The sequence below is a fragment of the Phyllobates terribilis genome, unplaced genomic scaffold (assembly GCF_046119375.1).
Source record: "Phyllobates terribilis strain yellow unplaced genomic scaffold, ASM4611937v1 Scaffold_11__3_contigs__length_659146591, whole genome shotgun sequence".
In the NCBI taxonomy this organism is placed as follows: Eukaryota; Metazoa; Chordata; class Amphibia; order Anura; family Dendrobatidae; genus Phyllobates; species Phyllobates terribilis.
The window spans coordinates 5,734,446-5,759,489 of record NW_027362771.1 but is presented as its reverse complement, the minus strand read 5'-3'; the positions used below and the strand labels follow the sequence as shown (position 1 = coordinate 5,759,489).

The 25,044-nt window shown below is 43.0% G+C and overlaps 1 protein-coding gene across 4 annotated transcripts in view; it reads left to right on the top strand.

Moving 5' to 3' along the window:
- The window catches only part of RARS1 (arginyl-tRNA synthetase 1), a 265,471-nt gene that overhangs the window by 208,159 nt on the left and 32,268 nt on the right, over window positions 1–25,044 (top strand). For all 4 annotated transcript variants that reach the window (XM_073651111.1, XM_073651108.1, XM_073651110.1 and 1 more), the window contains one exon: window positions 23,949–24,121. In XM_073651111.1, the coding sequence (XP_073507212.1) occupies window positions 23,949–24,121 (173 nt within the window). The remainder of the gene's footprint in view (window positions 1–23,948; window positions 24,122–25,044) is intronic.

Here is a 25,044-nt window from a genome sequence, read left to right as displayed (position 1 = left end):
TCAATACTCACCTCCTCTTCCGGCTTCCAGCGCTGACTGCCGTGGCTTCCAGGATGTTGCCATGACGACCCGATGTCGTCATGACAACATCCGGGTCACCAGACAGCAGGAAGATTTTTTGGACATGCGCAGTGCATCTCCAAACAATCTTCTCCCTGTCCAGCGCTGACAGCCTGCATGGCACAGGGATGGTGCTGCATTCCTGTGCCTTGCAGGCGATCAGAGAAAAAAAAGTGAAAGTCCCACAGTGGGACAAAGTAATAAAGTATAAAAACTATCACAAAGTGAAAAAAAAATTAAAAAAAAAATTGTAAAAATATTTAAAAAAAAACTAAAAATAATAATCCACCAAAAATAAAAATATAATGTACCCATCAATAAATATTATTATAAAAACAAAACAATAAAAGTACACATATTTGGTATCGCCACGTCCGGAACAACCTGACCTATAAAACTGTCCCACTAGTTAACCCCTTCAGTCAACACGGTAAAAAAAAAAAAAAAAAAAAAGCAAAAAACAATGCTTTATCACCATACCGCCAAACAAAAAATGGAATAACACGCGATCAAAAAGACAAATATAAATAAAAATGGTACCCCTGAAAACGTCATCTCGTCCCGCAAAAAACAAGCCGCCATACAGCTCCATCAGCCGAAAAATAAAAAAGTTATAGCTCTCAGAATAAAGCTATGCTAAAAAATATTTTTTTCTATAAAATTGCTTTTATTATGTAAAAGTGCAAAACATAGAAATACGATATAAATGTGGTACCGCTGTAAACGTACTGACCCGAAGAATAAAGCTGCCTTATCAATTTTACCACACGCGGAACAGAATAAAAAAAAAAAATTCCTGAATTGTTGGTTTTTGTTTATTCTGCCTCCCAAAAATCGGAATAGAAAGCGATCAAAAAATGTCACGTGCCTGAAAATGGCACCAATAACAACGTCAACTCATCCTGCAAAAAAAAAGCCGTCAAATGACTGTCTGCCAAAATCTGAAAAAATTATAGCTCTCAAAATATGGCGATGCAAAAACTAGATTTTACAAAAAATGCGACTTTTAGTGTGTGACAGCTGTCAGTCATAAAAACCTCATAAGATTCTGGTATCACTGTAATCGCACCGACCCGAAGAATAAGGTCGTCTAATCACTTATACCGCATGAGGAACGGCGTAAAAAATAAACTCTCAGGTTAGGGTTGTGCTAGGGTTAGGATTGTGCTAGGGTTAAGGTTGTGCTACGGTTAGGGTTGTGCTACGGTTAGGGTTGTGCTACGGTTAGGGTTGTGCTACGGTTAGGGTTGTGCTACGGTTAGGGTTAGGGCTGGGGTTGGGGTTAGGGCTGGGGTTGGGGTTAGGGTTAGGGTTGGGGTTAGGGTTGTGATGGGGTTGGGATTTTTTTCAAAAGTAAGAAAAAAAGATGACGATATGGCGACTAGTGTTGAGCGCAAGTGCTCGCTACTTGAGTTTGCATCGGGTGTTCTGGTATGCATTGAGTATCGTGGGTATTTGAGTGACATGCTCGAGTCTCCGCCCCATATGCTTCACGGCCCAAAAAACTTTGCGGGGATTGCCTGCCATGCACGAGCTATCCCCACATGGTTTTTTTTGGGTGTCTAATAACCGTGAAACATCCGGGCGGGGACTCGAGCATGTCACTCAAGCACACGCAGTAGATGGTGCATACCTGAGTACCCGATGCAAACTCAAGTAGCGAGCACTTGCGCTCAAGACTAACGACAACTTATTCAATATGATATGATATATGACCTAATTTTATCAAATTCTGTGTCGTACCTCTGGGTTCAAAATGTTCACTATACACCTTAATGAAATCCTTGAGAGGTATAGTTTGCAAAATGGGGTCACTTGTGGGGGAGCTCCACTGTTTAGGCACATCAGGGGCTCTCCAAACGCGACATGGTGTCCGCTAACAAATTGAATGGAAAATCGGCTCAAATTGTTAGCGGACGCCATGTTGCGTTTGGAGAGCCCCTGTGCGCCCAAACATTGGAGCTCCCCCACAAGTGACCCCATTTTGGAAACTAGACCCCCCAAGGCACCTATCTAGATGCATAGTGAGCACTTGGAACCCTTAGGTGCTTCACAAATTGATTCGTAAAAATGGAAAAGTATTTTTTTTCCACTTTGTCATTTTTATGAATCAATTTGTGAAGCACCTGGGGGTTCCAAGTGCTCACTATGCATCTAGATACGTGCCTTGGGGGGTCTAGTTTCCAAAATGGGGTCACTTGTGGGGGAGCTCCAATGTTTGGAGAGCCCCTGTGTGCCCAAACGCAACATGGCGTCTGCTAATTATTCAAGCAAATTTTACAATCAAAAAGTCAAATGGCGCTCCTTCCCTTCGTAGCCCTGCCGTGCGCCCAAACAGTGTTTTTTCCCCACATATGGGGTATCTGCGTGCCCAGGGGAAATTGCACAACAAATTTTGGGGTCCATTTTTTCTTGTTACCCCTGTAAAAATAAAAAAAAATTGGGTCTAAAGTAACATTTTTGTGAAAAAAGTTAAATGTTCATTTTTTTCTTCCACATTCCAAAAATTCCTGTGAAGCACCTGAAGGGTTAATAAACTTATTGAATGTGGTTTTGAGCACCTTGAGGGGTGCAGTTTTTAGAATGGTGTCACTTTTGGGTATTTTCTGTCATAAAGACCTCTCAAAGTGACTTCAAATGTGATGTGGTCCCTAAAAAAATGGTTTTGTAAAAAAAAATCAGCGATCTTGCCGACACATTTAAACACTGCTGTGCTGATTGGTCGCGGACGCCAGCCGCGACCAATCAGCGATTTTGGCGCCAAATTTAAACAACGCTCTGCTGATTGGTCGCAGACGCCAGACGCTACCAATCAGCGAGATTGGCGCCAAATTTAAACAACGCTCTGCTGATTGGTCGCAGACGCCAGACGCGACCAATCACCGAGATTGGTGCCAAATTTAAACAACGCTCTGATCTCCCGACGGCAAGTGTGAATGGAGGACCAAGGAGCGCCGCCGCCGGCCGGGATGCTTCTGCTGCGAGCAGCCGCTCATCTCCCAGCTGCTCGCAGGGGAAGTAGCCGCACAAGCAGCGCCGCTCCCCGGTCCTCACTAATACGACGCTGATTGGTTGCGACCGCCAGCCAGACCAATTAGCGATATGGGCGGCAAATTTAAACCCCGCTCTGCTGATTGGTCGCGGTGGCCGGCCGAGACCAATCAACGATTTTGGTGCCAAATTGAAACACCGCTCTGCTGATTGGTTCGCGGCCGCGACCAATCAGCATTATTGGCGCCAAATTTAAACACCGCTCTGCTGATTGGTCGAGGCCGGCAACCGTGACCAATCAGCGATATTGGCACCAAATTTAAACCCCACTCTGCTGATTGGTCACGGTTGCCGGCCTCGACCAATCAGCGATATTGGCGCCAAATTTAAACCCCACTCTGCTGATTGGTCGCGCCCGGCGGCCGCGACCAATCAGCACTATTGGCGCCAATTTAAACACCACTCTGCTGATTAGTCTCAACCACTGGCCGTGACCAATCAGCGATATTGGCGCCAAATTTAAACACCGCTTCGCTAATTGGTCGCGTTCGCCGGCCGCGACCAAGCAGCGAGATTGGCGCCAAATTTAAACACCGCTCTGCTGATTAGTCGCCGTTGCCGGCCTCGACCAATCAGCGATTTTGGCGCCAAATTTAAACAACGCTCTGCTGATTGCGCCCGGTCGGCCGCATACATATTCTAGAATACCCGATGCGTTAGAATCGGGCCACCATCTAGTAAAGTAAATAATTACAGACCAATCTCCTTAATTAATTCAGACATTAAAATATATTCCAAAATTCTAGCCAACAGATTGAATTGTGCCCTTCCACACTTAATAAACAATGACCAAATTGGTTTTTATTAAAGGTAGACAGCCCACCGACGGCACTAGAAGAATCATCAACATTATCAAAATAATTAATTCTTCAAAACTCCTATCAGTCATAATCACTCTAGATGCAGAAAAAGCATTCAACAGATTAAACTGGGATTTTTTAAAATCCACATTGTTAAAATTTGGCTTTAACAAACAATTCTTGTCATTTGTCATGGCTCTCTACTCCAACCCCAGCGCTAAAATATACACCAACAATCATTTATCCTGCTCTTTCACAATCACCAATGGAACTAGACAGGATTGCCCTCTTTCCCCCCTCCTGTTCATAATAGCTATTATCACCACTTCAAAATTTGTCTCTTCGCGGATGACATATTGTTGACCCTTTTGGATCCCCTGAATTTTATTAAAGAACTTTTAAAAATGCTAAAGTTTTTTTCGGTTATTTCATATTTTAAAATCAACGAAGACAAATCAAAAATCCTTCACTTTAATCTAAGCAATGACCTAATCAACAAAATTAATGATATTTCATCTATCGGTTGGGCAGATAAAGAGTTTACTTTCTTAGGTATAGCCATTACAGCAACATTAGTACCTTGATTTCCTCAAATCTAGACTCTTTAATAAAAAATGTCACCAAAGATTGTTTCACTTATAGAGATAAAGACCTCTCATTGCTAGGCAAATCTTTAATAGTTTAAACTTTTATCCTTCCTAAAATACTACCGTATTTTTCGAACTATAAGACGCACCGGACCATAAGATGCACCTAGGTTTTAGAGGAGGAATAAAAAAAATATTAGCAAAAAATGTGTTCATGATGCACTTTTAAGGGGGAGGGTGTCTTCTGCTGACGATGGTATAGGGGTAATGTCCCCCCAATTCTGACAATATCCCCCACCCTGGTATATATGCCCCTTCTTCCTTTTATACGTTGTCCACATCCGCATCATGGTATGCATGGAACCCCGCTGGTATGCATGGCACCCCTCATCCTTATCTTGGTATGCATGGCACCCCTCATCCCTATCCTGGTATGCATGGCACCCCTCATCCTTATCCTTCTATGCATGGCACCCCTCATCCTTATCCTGGTATGCATGGCACAGCAATCCCTATCCTGATATGCATGGCACCCCTCATCCCTATCCTGATATGCATGGCACCCCTCATCCCTATCCTGGTATGCATGGCACCCCTAATCCCTATCCTGGTATGCATGGCACCCCTAATCCCTATCCTAGTATGCATGGCACCCCTCATCCTTATCCTGGTATGTTTGGCCCCCTCATCTTTATCCTGTTATATATGCCCTCCTCAGCGTTATCCTGGTATGTATTGCCCCCTCATCTTTATCCTGTTACGTATGCCCCCCTCAGTGTTATCCTGGTATGTATGGCCCCCTCATCTTTATCCTGGTATGTATGCCCCCCTCAGCGTTATCCTGGTATGTATGCCCCCCTCAGCGTTATCCTGGTATGTATGGTCCCCTCATCTTTATCCTGTTATATATGCCCCCCTCAGTGTTACCCTGGTATGTATGGCCCCTTCATCCTAACCCTGGTATGTATGGCCTCCTCATCCTTATCCTAGTATGCATGGTCCCCCTAATCCCCATCATGCTGCACATAAATAAAATAAAATAAACACTCCTACTCACCTTTCTTCTCTCCTCCAGCGCTGCGTCCTGTCTGCCCGCACTGATCTCTCCATGTGAACCGCGCATGGCAGTGACGTCATGCGCGGCTCACAAGGAGAGATCAGCTGCCGGAAGTCACTGCTCCCCACGCCAGGACTATGTGCGCGGGGAGCAGTGACTTCATTCTCCTTCATAGCCGGCACACAGCGTAGCCGCAGCGCGGCTCCTGCTGCTGCCGGGCTATTGCGTGTGCCCGCTTAAAGGGCATGAATATTCACCTCATGCCCATGGGCGTGGAGAGAGGTTGAATATTCATGGCCTTTAACAACGGGCACAGGCGATTCCGGCAACAGCAGGAGCCGCACTGCGGCTACACTGTGTGCCGCTATTAAGGAGCATGAATATTCACTGCTCCCCATGGGCGTGGGGAGCAGTGAATATTCATTTTCTTTAGCAGCGGGGACAGTGTAGGCTGCGGCAGGCTGCTGCTGCCTCCTGTGCCCCGCTCCTCTGCCGCAACCGCTCCCCCAACACTCCACATATATATACATCCCCCCAACATTCGGACTATAAAATGCAACCCCCATTTTCCGCCAAAATTTTGGAGGAAAAAAGTGCGTCGTATAGTCCGAAAAATACGGTATGTATCTTTAGGACTCTCCCTCTTAAAATATCCACCTCTTATCTGACAAGCCTCCAAACTCTAATTACTTCATATGGAATTATAAAAAAGCTAGAACTGCTACTAACATTTTATACAAAAATACAATTCATGGTGAATTTGGCCTCCCAAATACTTCAGCCTATTATTATTTAACAAACCTCATCAAACAAAGCATCTATTGGCTAATCCAGGAAGACCCGCCTGCTTGGCTATATCTGGAAATCACCTTAAACAATAATAAACCCCCTCGTGACCTGTTTAATCACCTGTTTAAAAGATGTCCGAATTCTCCTACTCATCCCATCTTTTATGCTTCTATTTATGCATGGAAAAAGCTAGCAAGATGCAAAAATTGCACAGATAAATTTAAATTTCTCAAAAATCTCCCATTACCCTTTCTTTCCTCATTACATAACTATTCATTTCCTTCCTCTTAATCAGCACTTGGTCTAAACAAACGAAAAGACATCTTTGAAAACTTCTCTCCATTTACCGTAATAAAAAATAAATTTAATCTTTCCACAACAGATTTTCTACATTATACAATTTTAAAGGATCACATCCATAACTTCTTACTCAATAAACCTTTAATATATGAGGCAACAGCCAACCTTTTGTGCAATGTCAATCATAAATATTCTGGAGCTGTAAAAGCATCTATAACTGGTTCAATAGCGACACTAAATTAGTAAAAAACATATATATGACCAGATGGGAATCCAATCTGAAATTGTCTTTCCATTCTGAAAATTGGGAAAATGCATTAACATATACTTAAGCATCAAATATCTCAATGTCACTCCATAAATCATATTATAAATTAATCTCAAGGTGGTACTATACGCCTTCCAGACTCTCCCACATTAACCCAAGTAACTCATCACTTTGTTGGAGGAATTGTGGACTCTTCTGGAGCTCCCCCAAAATCCAATCTTTACGGGCCTAAACATTTTGACTTTATTAAAAAACGATCAAACAGTATAATTATATTTACCCCTCAATTGGCTCTATTTTCTATAGGTTTAGAAAATATATCTCCTTACCCATTATAATTCACCCCCTCCTAGTAGTCAAGAACGCCATTGCATTTTATTGTAAGAAACCAGACTTACCTAATTTTCTACATATTAAAGAAAGATTGGCCTTGCACAAATCATATGAACATAGATTTGCAATTTCTAATGATTGCTTCAACAAATACTCAAAAAAATGGGCACGCTGGTCTGAGGTTTATCCTTGATCGACACTCAAGATTATATCTCAATGCTTAATCTGTATTTGTGTGTTACCGTTATATTTTGATTTAGTTACTCTATAACCCTACTTGGGTTTATTGTCTTTTAATTGTTGTTATCCTAAGTATTTTATTGTTCACAAACTCAACAGTAGCATTAACAACCATTAATGACTTCAAGCTTTAAGTACGGAGACTCCTCAGTCACCAGGGAACCCCAATAACTTCTTGTCACAACTCTCCACGTTTATGAAGCTCAGTTCCTCAGAATCACAAGTATCACTGTCTTCACTCTGTTCATAGATGGCTCTTTAGATAAAATCCTCTAAGACATTGTTGATGCCATATTTTTTGAAGGACTTCACAACGGTTTCATCTTTAACTGACTGTCATGAGGTTTTCACCCACTCACAAACGTGGGTGATCTTTATTCGTCCAGTCGGTGTCAAATCATGATTTCCAGTAGTCATCCATTTGTTCCACTTTTCTTTCATCTCTTTTACATAATGCATCTAGTAGTGTGGGGCTAGGTAAAATAGGAGACAGGTCAGTGAAGGCACAGTGAGCTGTCATAAGAGCATACAACTTGGGTCACCATTCTTTGTTGGGGGATTGAGGGAGAGGGGTAAGGGGTTAAACAGTGTGGAGCACTATTTGGGGCCATTATACTGTATGGAGCACCATGTGGGGCCATTATACTGTATGGAGCACCATGTGGGGCCCATTAAACTGTATGGAGCATCATGTGGGGCCCATTACACTATATGGAGCATCATGTGGGGCCCATTACACTGTATGGAGCATCATGTGGGGCCCATTACACTGTTTTAAGGACTTTTTGTGCCCATTATATTGTATGGATGCCTTTGTGGAGATTATATTTGGAGATTCATACAGTGATTGAGTCACCATTCTTTGTTGGGGGAATAAGGGAGAGGGATACAGTAAGGTTATCATATTGTATTTGTAGGGGTATCATACTATGTTTGAGGGCACTTTTGTTTGCATCATACTTCATCTGTTTTATTCAAAGTTTTTATCCTTTATTACATACAGTACAGACCAAAAGTTTGGACACAACTTCTCATTTAAAGATTTTTCTGTATTTTCATGACTATGAAAATTGTACATTGACACTGAAGGCATCAAAACTATGAATTAACACATGTGGAATTATATACTTAACAAAAAAGTGTGAAACAACTGAAAATATATCTTATATTCTAGGTTCTTCAAAGTAGCCAACTTTTTGATGAGCCTCAAGAGGTAGTCACCGGAAATGGTTTTCACTTCACAGGTGTGCCCTGTCAGGTTTAATAAGTGGGATTTCTTGCCTTATAAATGGGGTTGGGACCATCAGTTGTGTTGTGCAGAAGTCTGGTGGATACATAGCTGATAGTCCTACTGAATAGACTGCTAGCTGCTTTTTTCTTGCCATAATACAAATTCTAAGTAAAGAAAAACGAGTGGCCGTCATTACTTTAAGAAATGAAGGTCAGTCAGTGCGAAAAATTGAGAAAACTTTGAAAGTGTCCCCAAGTGCAGTTGCAAAAACCATCAAGCGCTACAAAGAAACTGTCTCACATGAGGACCTCTCCAGGAAAGGAAGACCAAGAGTCACCTCTGCTTCTGAGGATAAGTTTATCCGAGTCACCAGCCTCAGAAATCGCAGGTTAACAGCAGCTCAGATTAGAGACCAGGTCAATGCCACACAGAATTCTAGCAGCAGACACATCTCTACAACAACTTTTAAGAGGAGACTTTGTGCAGCAGGCCTTCATGGTAAAATAGCTGCTAGGAAACCACTGCTAAGGACAGGCAACAAGCAGAAGAGACTTGTTTGGGCTAAAGAACACAAGGAATGGACATTAGACCAGTGGAAATCTGTGATTTGGTCTGATGAGTCCAAATTTGAGATCTTTGGTTCCAACCACCGTGTCTTTGTGCGACGCAGAAAAGGTGAACGGATGGACTCTACATGCCTGGCTCCCACCGTGAAGCATGGAGGAGGAGGAGGTGTGATATTGTGGGGGTGCTTTGCTGGTGACACTGTTGGGGATTTATTCAAAATTGAAGGCATACTGAACCAGCATGGCTACCACAGCATCTTGTAGGGGCATGCTATTCCATCTGGTTTGCGTTTAGTTGGACCATCATTTATTTTTCAACAGGACAATGACCCAAAACACACCTCCAGGCTGTGTAAGGGCTATTTGACCAAGAAGGAGAGTGATGGGGTGCTACGCCAGATGACCTGGCCTCCACAGTCACCAGACCTGAACCCAATCGAGATGGTTTGGGGTGAGCTGGACCGCAGTGTGAAGGCAAAAGGGCCAACAAGTGCTAAGCATCTCTGGGAACTCCTTCAAGATTGTTGGAAGACCATTTCGGGTGACTACCTCTTGAAGCTCATCAAGAGAATGCCAAGAGTGTGCAAAGCAGTCATCAAAGCAAAAGGTGGCTACTTTGAAGAACCTAGAATATAAGACATATTTCTCCAATAACCCCACGACAGCACCAAAGGAGGATGTCACCCCACCCTAATAGGGACAGGAAACACAAAGAGGTTAAATAGCTCCTCCCTCATCCTACCTCCAGTGTTTTTTCCTGTCCCTATTGGGGGGCTGAAGAAGGGTCTTAGACCCAGCACCCTCAAAGTTCAGATTGCGGCACTGAGTATCTACTTCGACCAGAGCCTTGCCGAACAGCGATGGGTAAAAAGGTTCATGATAGCAGCTACTCGTCTGCGTCCCAGAATAATTAACCACGTTCCCTCCTGGGATCTTAATATTGTCCTTAAAGGTCTGACACTACCACCATTTGAACCTTTGGCCTCAATAGAGCTGGATAAATTAGCTTGGAAAACAACATTTCTAATAGCAATTACCACTGCTAGAAGAGTAGGAGAAATCCAAGCCTTCTCAGTGAATGACCCTTATCTGAGAATCCTGGATGATAGGATTATTCTACAATTGGACCCATCTTTCTTACCAAAGGTAGTCTCACACTTTCATAGGTCTCAGGAGATAATTCTGCCTTCCTTCTGTCAAGACCCAAAAAATAAAAGAGAAGAAGAATACCATACTTTGGATGTAAGATGGGTTGTTCTTCACTACCTCCAGAGGACAGAGGCCTGGAGAAAAGATCAGAACCTCTTTATTCAGCCATTTGGTCAGAACAGAGGGAAAAAGGTCTCAAAGGTTACCATCGCTACTTGGATCAAGAAAGAAATTGTGGAATCTTATCAGATCCAAAATCTCTCACCACCAGAGAAACTGAAAGCACACGCTACAAGAGCCATGTCCGTCTCCTGGGCAGAAAAGGCTAGCGCTTCCCTCGAGCAGATATGCAGAGCAGCTACATGGTCTTCGCTCCATACCTTCACCAAGCATTACAAACTAAACTTAATGTCCATTGAAGACTTGGCCTTTGGGCGGAAAGTGCTTCAGGCCATTGTCCCGCCCTGAACATGAGTCTTTGGTGCTCCTCCTTTGGTGCTGTCGTGGGGTTATTGGAGAAAATAGAATTAGACTTACTGGTAATTCTGTTTCTAATAACCACCACGACAGCACTGGTAATTCCCTCCCAGGCTTGGTTAGCCAATCATTTAATTTGAATAAATATAATTTGAAGCATCCATACTTGTGTGGTCCTTTATAAAAACACTGGAGGGAGGAGCTATTTAACCTCTTTGTGTTTCCTGTCCCTATTAGGGTGGGGTGACATCCTCCTTTGGTGCTGTCGTGGTGGTTATTAGAAACCGAATTACCGGTAAGTCTAATTCTATTTTTCAGTTGTTTCACACTTTTTTGTTAAGTATATAATTCCACACGTGTTAATTCATAGTTTTGATGCCTTCAGTGTGAATGTACAATTTTCATAGTCAGGAAAATACAGAAAAATCTTTAGCCTTCGTCCGGCTGAGTAGGTACAATTGTAACTATTCCTTTTTAAAATTGCAATAACTTTTTTTCGAAAAGCCGTAGAGGGCTGAAATTTCGTGACATCTCTGCAGTTTTGGTCCAGAATATATTTTCCAACTTTCAATAAAATATCTCCACCCCCTTCCGAGATAAGGGGTCGAGATATTTTTGCATCCATAACAAGCTGCATAGGTACAAATGTACCCTCATATATTTTGAATGAAGATAATGCAAGGAAAAAAGAATATTTTTTTTAATGATAATGCTATTTTATTATTATAAACAAGTAAAAAAAACTGTTCATTTACATTATAAAAGAAAATATAAGAAACTTTTTTTATTGATTTTCTTTGCAAGTAATGCATGTTGTCTTTGCTACCGAGTGTTCATCGCAAATGGGTTTCACACAAACCACACAAGACTTTCTAGTCTTAGGCTAAGTGCCCACGTTGCGGAACTGAAGCATATTTTTTACGCTTCTCCCTGGCGGGAAAATCGCGTGCGGATTTTACATGCAGTTGTCCTGCCAGGTAGAAGCGTATGTGAGGCGTCTTTGCAGCGTCTTTGCATGCATTTCCGCATGCGGGTTATCAAGCACTTCTCCAAGTGATTTAAGCATCACTTGGAAAAGTGCTTGACAACTTGTTCACACTATATAAATCCATGCAACCGGCATGGATTTATATAGTGTGACCAAGTAATAGTTAAAAAAAAAAGAATCAGAAAAAATAAAAATAAAAAAATAAAGTTTATACTCACCTACCGATGCATTCTGTGCCCCGTCCGGAGTCTTGAGCGGCTCACGCTGTTGTGTGCAGGACCTTCGGTGACGTCATTGAGTCATGTGATGGGTCACATGACTCAATGACGTGGCAGGTCCTTCACACACCTCGCGACGGCGGGAAAACACCGGGAAGACATCAGAAGATAAGTATAAACTTTATTTTATTCTTTTTTTTACAGGTTCTTTGGTACCCAGGTCTGGATGAGAGTCTCCTCTCCTCCAGACTTGGGTACCATCCGCATGCAGAAACGCAAAATTAATGAACATGCTGCGGATTTTTGACCGCAGCATATACGCTGCGGAAAAATCCGCAGCATGGACATTGCCATTGCGGAATCCCCTTGGGGACCATGGGGAGCGGATTACCTAGCGTTTTACAAGCGTTTCCGCTGCGGAAATTCCGCATCAAAAACGCTTGTAATACGCAACGTGGGCACCCAGCCTTACGTTGTTTTCGCCTCAGGTCTCAGCAGACATAGCAACTACCAACAACAGGGGAGGGTCCACGACTACCATGAGGTATTTGAGGGCCAGCTGCTGCTTGCGATGCTACCAGAATGCATCGTCCAAGCATCATTTCTACTGCACCTTGAAGAAAATGGTTTCTCATCATCATTCGGTTTGTACTACGATCTTCAATTGCAGACATACACAGCTGATTTGCGAGATCTTTCAGGAACTTTCTTCGTTGATCCTTTGTCCTGAAGCTTGGATTGTGTTCTCTGTAGATGATGTAGGATGCTAACCCAGTGACGTCAATCATATTGTAGAAAAATGCCAGAGGCCAACGTAATGTTCGTCGTTTCACAGTGTACTCTCCCAACATTTTATCCATAACATCAACTCCGCCTTTTGTTTTGTTGTAGTATTTTATTATCTCTGGCTTGGCTGCTAGTGTCTCTTCAACTTCTCCCGTCATGTGCATAGATGATAGAAGCACGACTGATTTGTTATTCTTTGGTACATATGAACAGACTGTTGCATCATGATTGTAGGCAAAATTTGTCGAGTTTACAGGCCTTTCTTTGGCAGGCTGCATGTTGCTAGGTAGGAACCTTTTGTTTTTTTCTCACTGTACCAACTAGTGTCATGTTCCAGGAGTTCAATACCTTAGCTAGTTCCATGGTTGTAAAGAAGTTATCGGTGGTGACATTTCTTCCAGAGCCTTTATACGAGCTCACTAGGTCCAATACTGTTCGTTCACCAATGTTTACTTGTCGAGGACCATCAGTTGGTTTCCCAGTGTAGAGCTGACCTTGTAATGGGTAGGCGTTTGATGAGTCACAAGCCCAGAAAATCTTTATGCTTTTTCGACCAATAGGAAAATTGTAACAGAGCCACCATCTTTATTTTGTGCTGAATATAAGTAAAACAATATGTAGATACTAATTATTATCCATTTTTTGTATAAAAATCATACCTATAGTGATAAGTTTCATACAAAATATATGTAAGCCAAGTCCAGGCTCAAAGAAAATTTCTGACTGTTCTGTCCCCACATAAGGCGAATGAAGGTATAACTGGCTGTTAGATGCTGTGAGACTTTCCTACCTTCGTATCCAAGAAATTGAAGACTTCACAAGCCTAGAAATGTGTGTGCTCACAGCAATGAGATGAGCAGCAAAATGGCTACTGAGAGGAGGGAGGCAGGAAGAGAAGTAGAAGCCACTCCCAGTTTGAATCAACTTAATTGACAGCAACATAAGTGAGCAGTAACAACACTGGCCAATAGATATCAGTATAACATTTGTAGCTGAATGACCTTTAGTTTCTGAAACCAAGTAAAGGAGAAAGTCTTCCCACAGTGGAGGTATATATGAAGGTACAATTGTACCTCTGCAGCCTGTTAACGTTGTAAAATTATGCAGCCTGACGAAGGTTAAATGAGAAGGTGTGTCCACACTTTTGGTCTGTACTGTACGTATTTAAATTAGACCATTGGGCCATATGCTTTTTACTGCTCTTAAATAACATTATATTATTCCACTAATTCCAAAAGTTAATCTTTTTATTTGATAAGGAAAAACTTTCTCAGTTGTAGACATTCTTTAACAAATATCAAAGTTGATCCATGACTTTGTCCAAACTTTTAACTTTGGCCCTCTGAGTATTTGAGTTTGACATCCCTGGCTTAAAGGGTTATTCTCATCATGATAAAGGGTTGCAATTGCAAAGAGGTTGTAAAAACAAACAACTTGGCAATTTTACTTTTGATTAAAATCCTTTCCTTTCTCAAGAACAGACCTCCAATCGGTGGCTAGTATCTTTGGTTTGGAGTGCAGTGCTTGCAAGCTCTTTGCCATAGACTCTATAGCATGCTAATTTGTTTTTCAGGTTTTGGATTGCAGTTTGGGCTCTCGGTCTCTAAAAGGTTCGCTATCCCTGACCTTTGGGGTTTAAAATATTCAGCACACTCGTAGATGAATTCCTTAATGAGTCTAATTTCCAAAACGGGTTAACTTGTAGGGAATTTTGGTGTTTTTGTATCTCAAGGGCTCTTCAAATGAGACATGGTGTCTGCAATCTTTTCCAGCAAAATTTACGCTACAAATACCAAATGGCGCTCCAGACCCTGCCGTGCTCCCAAACTGCAGTTTTTGACCACATATGGGATATTGACACGTTCGGGAGAAATTGTATGATAAATAGTGGGTCTGTTTTTTCCTATTATACATTGTGAACATTTCAAACCAGGAGCTAAAATAACATTTTACTGGAAATATCATAATTTTTCTTTATCACACCCAAATTTTATAAAGTTTTGTGAAGCACCTGTGGGTTTAAAATGCTCAACACACCCCTTGCTCCTGGATGAGAAGAGATCAGCTCTTCAGTCCACCTTCCGGACCTCGAGGTGACCTGGGAAGCATCCCCAACTGTTCTGCATGAGTGTCCTGGTTAAGAGGGCAGCGACTTTCAAGACTGTTTCATTTGTGCAGTTTCATTCAAGAGCCTTCGAGAACGCCCTTCCTTGCTGTTGGGACAAATCCGTGCGTTCTCTAGATTATCTCATTCACTGTAAGCTACACATCCGCCAGTCTCTCGAATGGTGGTTAACGTCACCCCCGGTTATCCCAGAGTCACCCCTTTTGCCCCATTCAGTGGCAGTTCCTGACAATGGTAGCTCGTATGGGGTATGTCTTCCGCCACATTTTCGTTCAGGGATCTTGGGAGAGTCGAAAGAGACTTCTCCCAGTCAACGTGTTGGAACGTGTGACATCCGCCAGACGCTTCTGCATTGGCAGAACCTACTCTTAGGATTACCAGTGCCGATTGAAGTTGGACAATGTCACTGTGGTGGCATATATTAATCATCAGGGTAGAACATGGAGCCTATCCGCCTTATCAGAGGTCGCAAGCATTTTGGAGTGGTCATAGGACAGAGTACCATTGATCTCAGCAGTTCACATGGTCATTGTTGACACTGGTTGGCGGATTTGTTAACCTGCCAGAGAGTAGCTGCAGGAGAATGGTTACTTCATCTGTAGGTATTCATTCAGATCTCTCTTCGGTGGGGCACTCCAGATGTCGATCTGATGGTGTCCAGGCTAAAGCGCGAGATTCTCAAGCGGCCGCATTTGATGTAATGGCAATCCCTTGGTCGCAGTTCACTCTGCCTTACCACTCTAGTCTAGCTACCCCAGTTTCTCAAGATCAGGGCAGAGGGGATTCTGGTCATCCTCATTGCACTGGACTGGCCTCAATGAGCTTGGTATGCAGACCTGATTTAACCTCCTTGCAAATGTTCCATGGACTCTTGGACGATCCAGATATTCTTTCCCAGGGTCCTTTCCTCCATCAGAATTTATGATCACTGAGTTTAATGTCATAGCTGTTGGAGCCACAATTTTTATGGCAGTGGGTCTGTCGGATCCAGTTATCCAGACGAAGATGAGGGCACGAAAGCCACTTTCGCTATGTATCTGTCATCGCACTTGGAAGGCCTATTTTTGTTGATGTGAGTCCATTAACTTTGACCCAATGTGCTTCTCCTTGCTAATACATCTCTCCTTTTTACAGTCTGGTCTAGAGTCTGGACTTGTGCTTGGCTCCCTTAAGGGACAGGTGTCCGTCTTTGCTATTTTATTTCAGGAGGATATCATGTCTAAGCCACAGGTCAAAACTTTTCTTCAGGGTGTGGCGCTTACTAAGTCATTGTATCAGTCTACCCTCTATCCTTGGGTTCTTAATCTTGTTTGGAGGCGCTTCAGTCTTCACCTTTTGAGCCTCTTAATGAGATATTGACTCTGCATCTCTCCTTTAAAGTGGCTTAAATTATCGCCATAATCTCCATTAGGAGAGTATAGTAACTGGCCGCTCTCTCCTGTCATGCTCCTTACCTTATCATTCACCTGGACAAGGTGGTATTGAGGCCAATTCCATCCTTTCTACCTAAGGTGGTTTCGGCTTGCCACCTTAACAGGGACATTGTCTTGCCTTCTTTCTGGCCTTCACCCTTTCATCCAACTGAGAGAGCTTAGCACTAGTTGGGTTTTGTCAGGGCAGTGCAGCGCTATTTGTCAACCACCGTTCTATTCAAACGTTTGGACTCCTTTAATATCAGTGGGCCCTCGAAGAGGCCTTGCTGCATCTAAGGTAATTATTGTTCAATGGATTATTGAGGCTTATAAGGCAAGGGCCAGTGCTTCACCATTCAGGATTACGGCACACTGTACATGGGCATCACCAAGCATTGGTTCTGCAAGTCTGTAAAGCAGCTACTTGGTCATCTGTGCATACCTATTCTTGCATACGTATTCTAAGTTTTACAGGGTCCACACCTTTGCTTTGGCAGACGCAAGTCTTGGCAGGAAGATACTGCAGGCAGCAGTTACCCAGGAGGCAGCTTGACTTGGTGTGGAAAACTGTGGTAACAGTATAGTATTTGATTTTCATTCCCACCCCAGGAACAGTTTTAGGACATTTCGTGGTTTCTGTCCCCCCAATGAAGCGACTGAGAAATAAAGATTGGGGAACACAGCACCCACTCTTGATTTCCCAGTCGGACGTGAATTTACATGGTTTTCGCTCAGGGAATAGTTGGATTATTTTCCTTTATTGCTTTAAAGGGGTATTCCCATCTCCAAGATCCTATCCCATTATGAAGGAGGTGTAATAATAATATTAGCAAATAGCTCCAATTAGAAATGTATTATAGTTTTCTCCAATAACCCCCCCACGACAGCACAAAAGGATGATGTTACCCCACCCTAATAGGGACAGGGAACACAAAGAGGTTAAATAGCCCCTCCCTCATCCTCCCTCCAGTGTTTTTCCTGTCCCTATTGAGATGAAGAGGTCATCCAGGGTGCTCTGTGCCGGCGGCAGACACCCAGTATACCTTTAAGCCGGGCAGCTGGGACCGGGCAGTTTTTCTCCTCCTCCCCTTATGCTGCTCCCGTCTCCTCCGGGACTCGGGACCCCTGGCCCCACCGAGTCCGCGCCTGCGGGTAAGGTCCGGTGGGTGTCGGGCTGGAGGCCTCCTCGAGCTCTCCAGCCCCGCTCTTCCCCCCTCTCAAGGCGGCCTCCGGCGGTCTCCATAGTGGAGAGACGTGCGCTGGATCCCGGAAGTGACGCGGACCGCCGATAACGTCACTTCCGGTGTGCGCGTTCCACCCTGGAACGCAAGTACTTAGGAAGAGGCCGGAAAGTGACGTGGGACGCCGAAAAAGGGTCCCCTATGTCACTTCCAGGTCTCTCAGCAGTAAAAAAAAAAAAAAAGACAATAAATAAATAACCCCGCAGATGATCGCAGGTGTTTCTGCTTCACCAATTGGACCAAGGGGGAGGAGCCTTGCCACCCCCCTCCCCAGGGAAAGAGGGAGAGCGCTGAGTCCAGTTGCCTATATAAGAGCCCTGGACTGAAGACATTTAAGGTAGGACCTAATCCTTTTTGTACTTTTACACTGGATGGTCAGGAATTTACCTTCTTCATGTCTGCGGAGCCCAGCGCAATTCCAGTCCCAGTAAGTCTGGCACTGGGGGTCCTTTCCTAGGTGCAGGTTAGAATTGATACATTAAATACCCTTCTCCCTCTTTTTTAGGGGGACAAAGGATCCTGCACCAAGAAATAAATCTAGCCGGAAATGTGCTATATGTTCAAAAAAATTATCTTCTTCAAGCAAAAGATATTTATGCCAGAAATGCATGGAGAAGATTATTAGGGAAAAGCAGCCGTCCCTCATAGACTAAATTAAAAGGATAGTCCGTCAGGAAGTTCAGTCTTCATTGGCCTCCTTTTCCCGATCCACTTCTGATTCGCCTCCAAAGGCTAAAAAGAGGAAGATTTCCCTGGAAGGAAAAAGAGAGTCGGACTCCCAGGACGAAGTATCCCTTCCAGAAGACCTTATAGAGGAAGGTGAACTCAGTCCAGCAGAGGAAGGTCTGGAAAATAAGAAATAATATTTTTCAATGGAATTTATGGAAGACCTCCTCTCAGCAGTAAGAAGAACAATGGAAGTGGAAGAAGAGAAGCCCACTAGATCAGTCCAGGAAGAGATGTTCGGTGGTCTCCGCTCAAAGAAAAAGATGGTGTTCCCGATACATAAAAACATTCAGGATCTAATCCTGGACGAATGGGAAAATCCTGAAAGGCAACTGAATACACCAGCAGAATTGAAAGACAGGTTTCCGGTAGATGAAGAAACTTCAAGATGTTGGACCAAGATACCTAAGGTCGATATTCAGGTGGCAAGAGTCGCTAAAAAGACAGTATTGCCATTCGAAGACTCGTCGCAACTAAAGGATCCTCTGGACCGCAAGATGGACAGCCTTCTCAAAAAATCCTGGGAAACATCAGCAGTCCTTCTGAACACAAACGCAGTCTCAACGTGTGTTGCACGGTCCATGTCAAGATGGCTCAACCAGCTTGAAGAGCATCTGGCTATGGGCACATCCAGAGAGGAGATACAAGCTTCCCTACCTTTACTGCAGAAGGCCACTGACTTTCTGGCGGATGCTTCAGCGGAATCTGTGAGGGTAACCGCAAGGGCCGCAGTCCTATAAAACTCTACAAGGCGAGCACTATGGCTGAAATCGTGGAATGGTGACGTGGCCTCTAAAATAAAACTTTGTTCAATTCCCTTCAGGGGAGAATATATGTTTGGCCAGGCCCTTGACGACCTCCTGGAGAAGGCCACTGATAAAAAGAAATCCCTGCCTGAACCCAGACACTACAAAAAGACCCCCTTTCGCCCCCCTCGGGAACAGAATCCCCAGTACAAGGGGAAAGGCAAGTCCGGTCGATGGAGCTACCCCAAAGGGGGGAAAGATAGGAATATTTTTTTCCCAAAAGTACAGCGACAACAGAAGCGGTGACGCCAGAGTAGTGGGGGGACGAATCATGAAATACCTTCCCCAATGGCAAAAGATCTGCTCCAGTCAATGGGTCTTGAAAGTAATTCAAGAAGGGGTAAAGATCGAATTTGCCTCTTATCCTCCAAGAAAAGTAAGGATAACTCGTCTAACCTCCCCGAGATTAAAGACCACACTGATGTCCGGCCTAAAAAACGTACTATTCTTGGGGGCTATTTCACCGGTTCCAAAAACAGAAAGACACATAGGCCACTATTCACGCCTGTTTATGATAAGGAAACCAAACGGCACCTACAGAATAATAATAAATCTGAAACCCGTAAACCAATACATCATCTACAGAAGATTCAAAATGGAGTCCATCAGATCAGCAGTTCCCTTGATAGGACAAGGATATGTGATAGCAACCATCGACTTACAGTACGCATACTATCACGTCCCTATACATCCAACATACCGGAAATTTCTAAGGTTTGCGGTGGTTCAAGAGGATCAGACGTTACATTTTCAATTCAAAGTATTGCCTTTAGGGATATCCTCAGCACTGAGAATATTTACCAAAATTATGTCAGAGGTAGTGGCTTCAATCAGAAAAGAAAAAATCTGCATCATTCTCTACCTCGACGACTTCTTACTAGTAGGTCCCTCGGTGGAAGCAGTCCAGGAAGTCTGCAGAGAACAATCCAAATCCTGACCACCCTAGGGTGGTAAATCATCAACAGTCAGACCTGGTCCCTGCCACAGAAAAAACGTTCCTGGGTGTTCTACTAGACTCCGCCAGACAAACCTTCCTACCAAAGGACAAACAGATACTTTTGAGGTCCAAGATATCGAATCTGAAGACCCTGAACAGGGTGTCCCTAAGGTTTGTCATGTCAACCCTCAGCTCCATGACAGCCTGCATCCAATCCGTAGCCTGGGCTCAGGCTCACACCAGGGTATTACAAACCCATATTCTTGCACAGTGGGACGGATCCCCAGACTCCCTAAACAGGAAGATCATGATCCCTCTTTATGTGAAAACATCCCTGTCATGGTGGCTCAGCCCAAGAAACCTAGGAACAGGGGTTCCATGGTCTCAGTTCCCTCTGATAACAGTCACGGTAGACGCCAGCAAGACAGGATGGGGAGCCGTCGTTGTCTTCTGGACAGAAGAGACCAGCAGGAGATCCTCCAACTTCCGCGAGTTAAAGGCAGTGGAGGAGGCACTCAAAATGTCGGCTCCAATCATTACGGGCTAACACGTAAAAGTCTATTCAGACAAGATGACTACCGTAGCTCACCTCTCCCATCAAGGGAGTACAAGATACGAGAATCTAAAAAGTATCTCAGCAAGAATATTCTTCTGGGCGGAAAGACATCTTCGTTCCTTATCAGGTCTGCACATAAAAGCCTCAGACAATATCCAGGCCGATTTTCTGAGCTGAAGAAATATCCATCCGGGGGAATGGGAGCTGGACTCAGACATTTTCCACAAGCTGTCCAGACAATGGGGTCGTCCGGAGGTGGACCTCTTTGCAAGACGCCAGAACACCAAGGCAGAAAAATACTTCTCCCTAGATCAAGACGACGTATGCCTGGGGATAGATGCATTCGCTCACCTGTGGCATTTCCATCTGGCTTACGCTTTTCCCCCAATTCCATTGCTACCCAGGACCTTACAGAAAGTAAGGACCGAAGAGGTCAAAATAATTTTGATAGCCCCACTTTGGCCCAAAAGGAGCTGGTTCTGTGCACTGAACAGTTTAAGCATGGAAGGACCTCTCATTTTCCCAGCAATCAAAACCATTCTCCATCAGGGTCCAATACTCCATCCAGATCCAGAGAACCTCCATCTAGCGGCCTGGCTTCTGAGTTCACGATCCTGAAGGCAAAAGGACTCTCAGACCGAGTAATTCATACCCTACAAAAAAGTAGGAAACAAATCACAAACTCCATATACAGCAAGATATGGAAGACCTTCCTAACATGGTATAAACCAAATGTACCAGATCTTCAGCATCCTGACATGACCCAGATCTTGGATTTTCTACAAGAGGGGCTGGAAAAAGGCCTTAGACCCAGCACCCTCAAGGTTCAGATCGCAGCGCTAAGTATCTATTTTGACCAGAGCCTAGCTGAACACCGATGGGTAAAAAGGTTCATGACAGCAGCTACTCATCTGCGTCCCAGAATAATCAACCACGTTCCCTCCTGGGATCTTAATATCGTCCTTAAAGGTCTGACACTACCACTGTTTGAACCTTTGGCCTCAATAGAGCTGGATAAATTAGCCTGGAAAACAACATTTCTAGTAGCGATTACCACTGCCAGGAGAGAGGGAGAAATCCAGGCCTTCTCGGTGAATGACCCATATCTGAGAATCCTGGATGATAGGATTATTCTACAACTGGACCCATCTTTCTTGCCAAAGGTAGTCTCAGACTTTCATCGATCTCAGGAGATAATTCTGCCTTCCTTCTGTCAAAACCCAAAAAATAAAAGGGAAGAAGAATTACATACTTTGGACGTAAGGCGGGTTGTTCTTCACTACCTCCAAAAGACAGAGGTCTGGAGGAAGGATCAGAACCTCTTTATTCAGCCATATGGTCAGAACAGAGGGAAGAAGGTCTCAAAGGTTACCATCGCTACTTGGTTCAAGAAAGCAATTGTGGAATCATATCAGATCCAGAATCTCTCACCACCAGAGAAACTGAAAGCACACTTTACTAGAGCCATGTCCGTCTCCTGGGCAGAAAAGGCTAGCGCTTCCCTCGAGCAGATATGTAGAGCAGCTACATGGTCCTCGGTCCATACCTTTACCAAGCATTACAAACATAATTTAATGTCCATTAAAGACTTGGCCTTTGGGCGGAAAGTGCTTCAGGCCATTGTCCCTCCCTAAACATGAGTCTTTGGTACTCCTCCTTTGGTGTTGTCTTGGGGGGTTATTGGAGAAAATAGAATTAGACTTACTGGTAATTCGGTTTCTAATAACCCACCACGACAGCACTGGTAATTCCCTCCCAGGCTTGGTTAGCCAATCATTTAATTCGAATTTATATAATTTGAAGCATCCATACTTGTGTGGTCCTTTATAAAAACACTGGAGGGAGGATGAGGGAGGGGCTATTTAACCTCTTTGTGTTTCCTGTCCCTATTAGGGTGGGGTGACATTCTCGTTTGGTGCCGTCGTGGTGGGTTATTAGAAACCGAATTACCAGTAAGTCTAATTCTATTTTTTTGATTCCCTATGTCTCTTTTCTCATGTGCAGGGCATTGCAGGACCTTAGGTATCCATGGTTACGTCCACTGATAAAGTGACAGTTAGCTAGTTGCTTGTGGTCGTAAAGTTGCTTGTTGTCGTAACCATGGATACTTAAGGTCCTGCGATACCTGCACATGAGAAAAGAGACATAGTGAATCAAAAAAAGATACTACATTTCTAATTGGAGGTATTTGCTAATATTATTACTATTATTACACCTACTACATATTGGGAGAGAATCTTGGAGATGGGAATACCCCTTTAACTATTTTTGCTTCTCAAACTGCTTTCACTCTAAACTGAGGAGGCCTGATACTAGTAGGCGAGATATAGTCTGCTGGGGAGAAGGCAATTTTCATTTAAGATTTATTTTTGGAAGCCTCCACATGGCCGCAAACTAATCTATTGTTTGTGTCGTCCAATGAAGACTAAGAGAAAAAGATTTTATAGTGAAAAATCAAATCCCCAGAATTGTGTTATTTTTTGGCCGCTGCAACATTGCAGTAAAATGCAATAAGAGGTGATCAGAAAATTGTATCTACCCTAAAATTATATCAATAAAAACGTCAGCTCGGGACACTAAAAAAAAAAATCACCCAGCTCCAGATACCGAAAAATTAAACTCTTTGGTCTTGGAAAATGGTGACAAATGCAAAAACTTTTTTTAATAAAATTGGAGATTTTTTTTTTCAGCACTTAAATAAAAAAAATATGCATGTTTGGTATCTTCATACTCGTACTTACCTGTAGAATCATATTGCCAGGTCAGTTTTACGTATAAGGTATAATGAGCATGGTAAATAAAAACAAAAAACAAAAGCCAATTGTGGTATAGCACTTTTTTTTTTGCAGTTTCGCTGAACTTGGAATTTTTTCCCTGCTTACAGTATACTATGTGGTAAAATCAGTGGTGCCATTCAAAAGTACAACTTGTCCAGCAAAAAACAAGCCCCCATTCGGCTATATTGACAGAAAAATAAAGAAGTTATTGCTCTTGGAAGGAGGAGAAAACAGCGGAAAAAATGAAAATGGCCATGGTGTGAAGGGGGTTAAAACCAATTAACAGAAAATAAAGTTTGTTTTAGAGTGCCACAATGGGGTTTATTCTCTGGCATATTTTGAGTTTAGATGGATTTTTTGCTTGAATTGAGGACAAATGTTAACTAACCCATGTGTGGTTTACTTTCTTCTGGATCACAGCAGGATAGTAAAATTAAATGGACAAATTTCTTTTTTTCTGTTTCCAAGGTGCTGACTACTGAAGAATTAGAAGCTGCACAGAAAGCTGTTGCTATTGGGTGCATCAAATATGCAGACTTGTCCCACAACAGAATGAATGACTATATCTTCTCATTTGACAAAATGTTGGACGATCGAGGGAACACAGCTGCATATTTGCTGTATGCTTTTACAAGGATAAGGTACGGACAGCAATTCACCTTTCTTATACATGTACATTTTACTGTAATATTAATGTGTCTGCAGCCAAAGATTATAACTTTCTTAACCACTTCGCACCAGAGCCTGTTTTTGCTTTCGTGACCAGGCCAATTTTTTCAATTCTGACCACTGTCACTTTATGAAGTAATTACTCTGGAACACTTCAACGGATCCCCCTGATTCTGAGAATGTTTTTTTCATGACATATTGTACTTCATGATAGTGGTAAAATTTCTTCGACATCACTTGCGTTATTTGTGAAAAAATTGGAAATTTGGCAAAAATTTTGAAAATGTTGCAGTTTTCAAACTTTGAATTTTCATGCCCTTAAATCAGAGAGATATTTCACACAAAATAGTTAATAAATAACATTTCCCACATGTCTACTTTACATCAGCACAATTTTGGAACCAACATTTTTTTTTGTTAGGAAGCTATAAGGGTTAAAAGTTGACCAGCGATTTCTCATTTTTCCAACAAAATTTACAAAAACATTTTTTAGGGACCACATGTTATTTGAAGTGACTTTGAGGGGCTTTTATGACAGAAAATACCCAAAAGTGACACCATTCTAAAAACTGCACCCCTCAAGGTGCTCAAAACCACATTAAAGAAGTTTATTAACCCTTCAGGTGTTTCACGGGAATTTTTGGAATTTGGAAGAAAACAATGAACATTTAACTTTTTTTCACAAAAATGTTACTTTAGACACAATTTTTTTATTTTCACAAAGGTAACAGGAAAAAATGGACTGCACAATTTGTAGTGCAATTTCTCATGAGCGCACTGATACCCCATATGTGAGGGAAAACCACTGTTTGGGCGCACTGCAGGGTTCGGAAGGGAAGGAGTGCCATTAGACTTTTTGAATGTAAAACTTGTTTGAATAATTAGCGGATGCCAT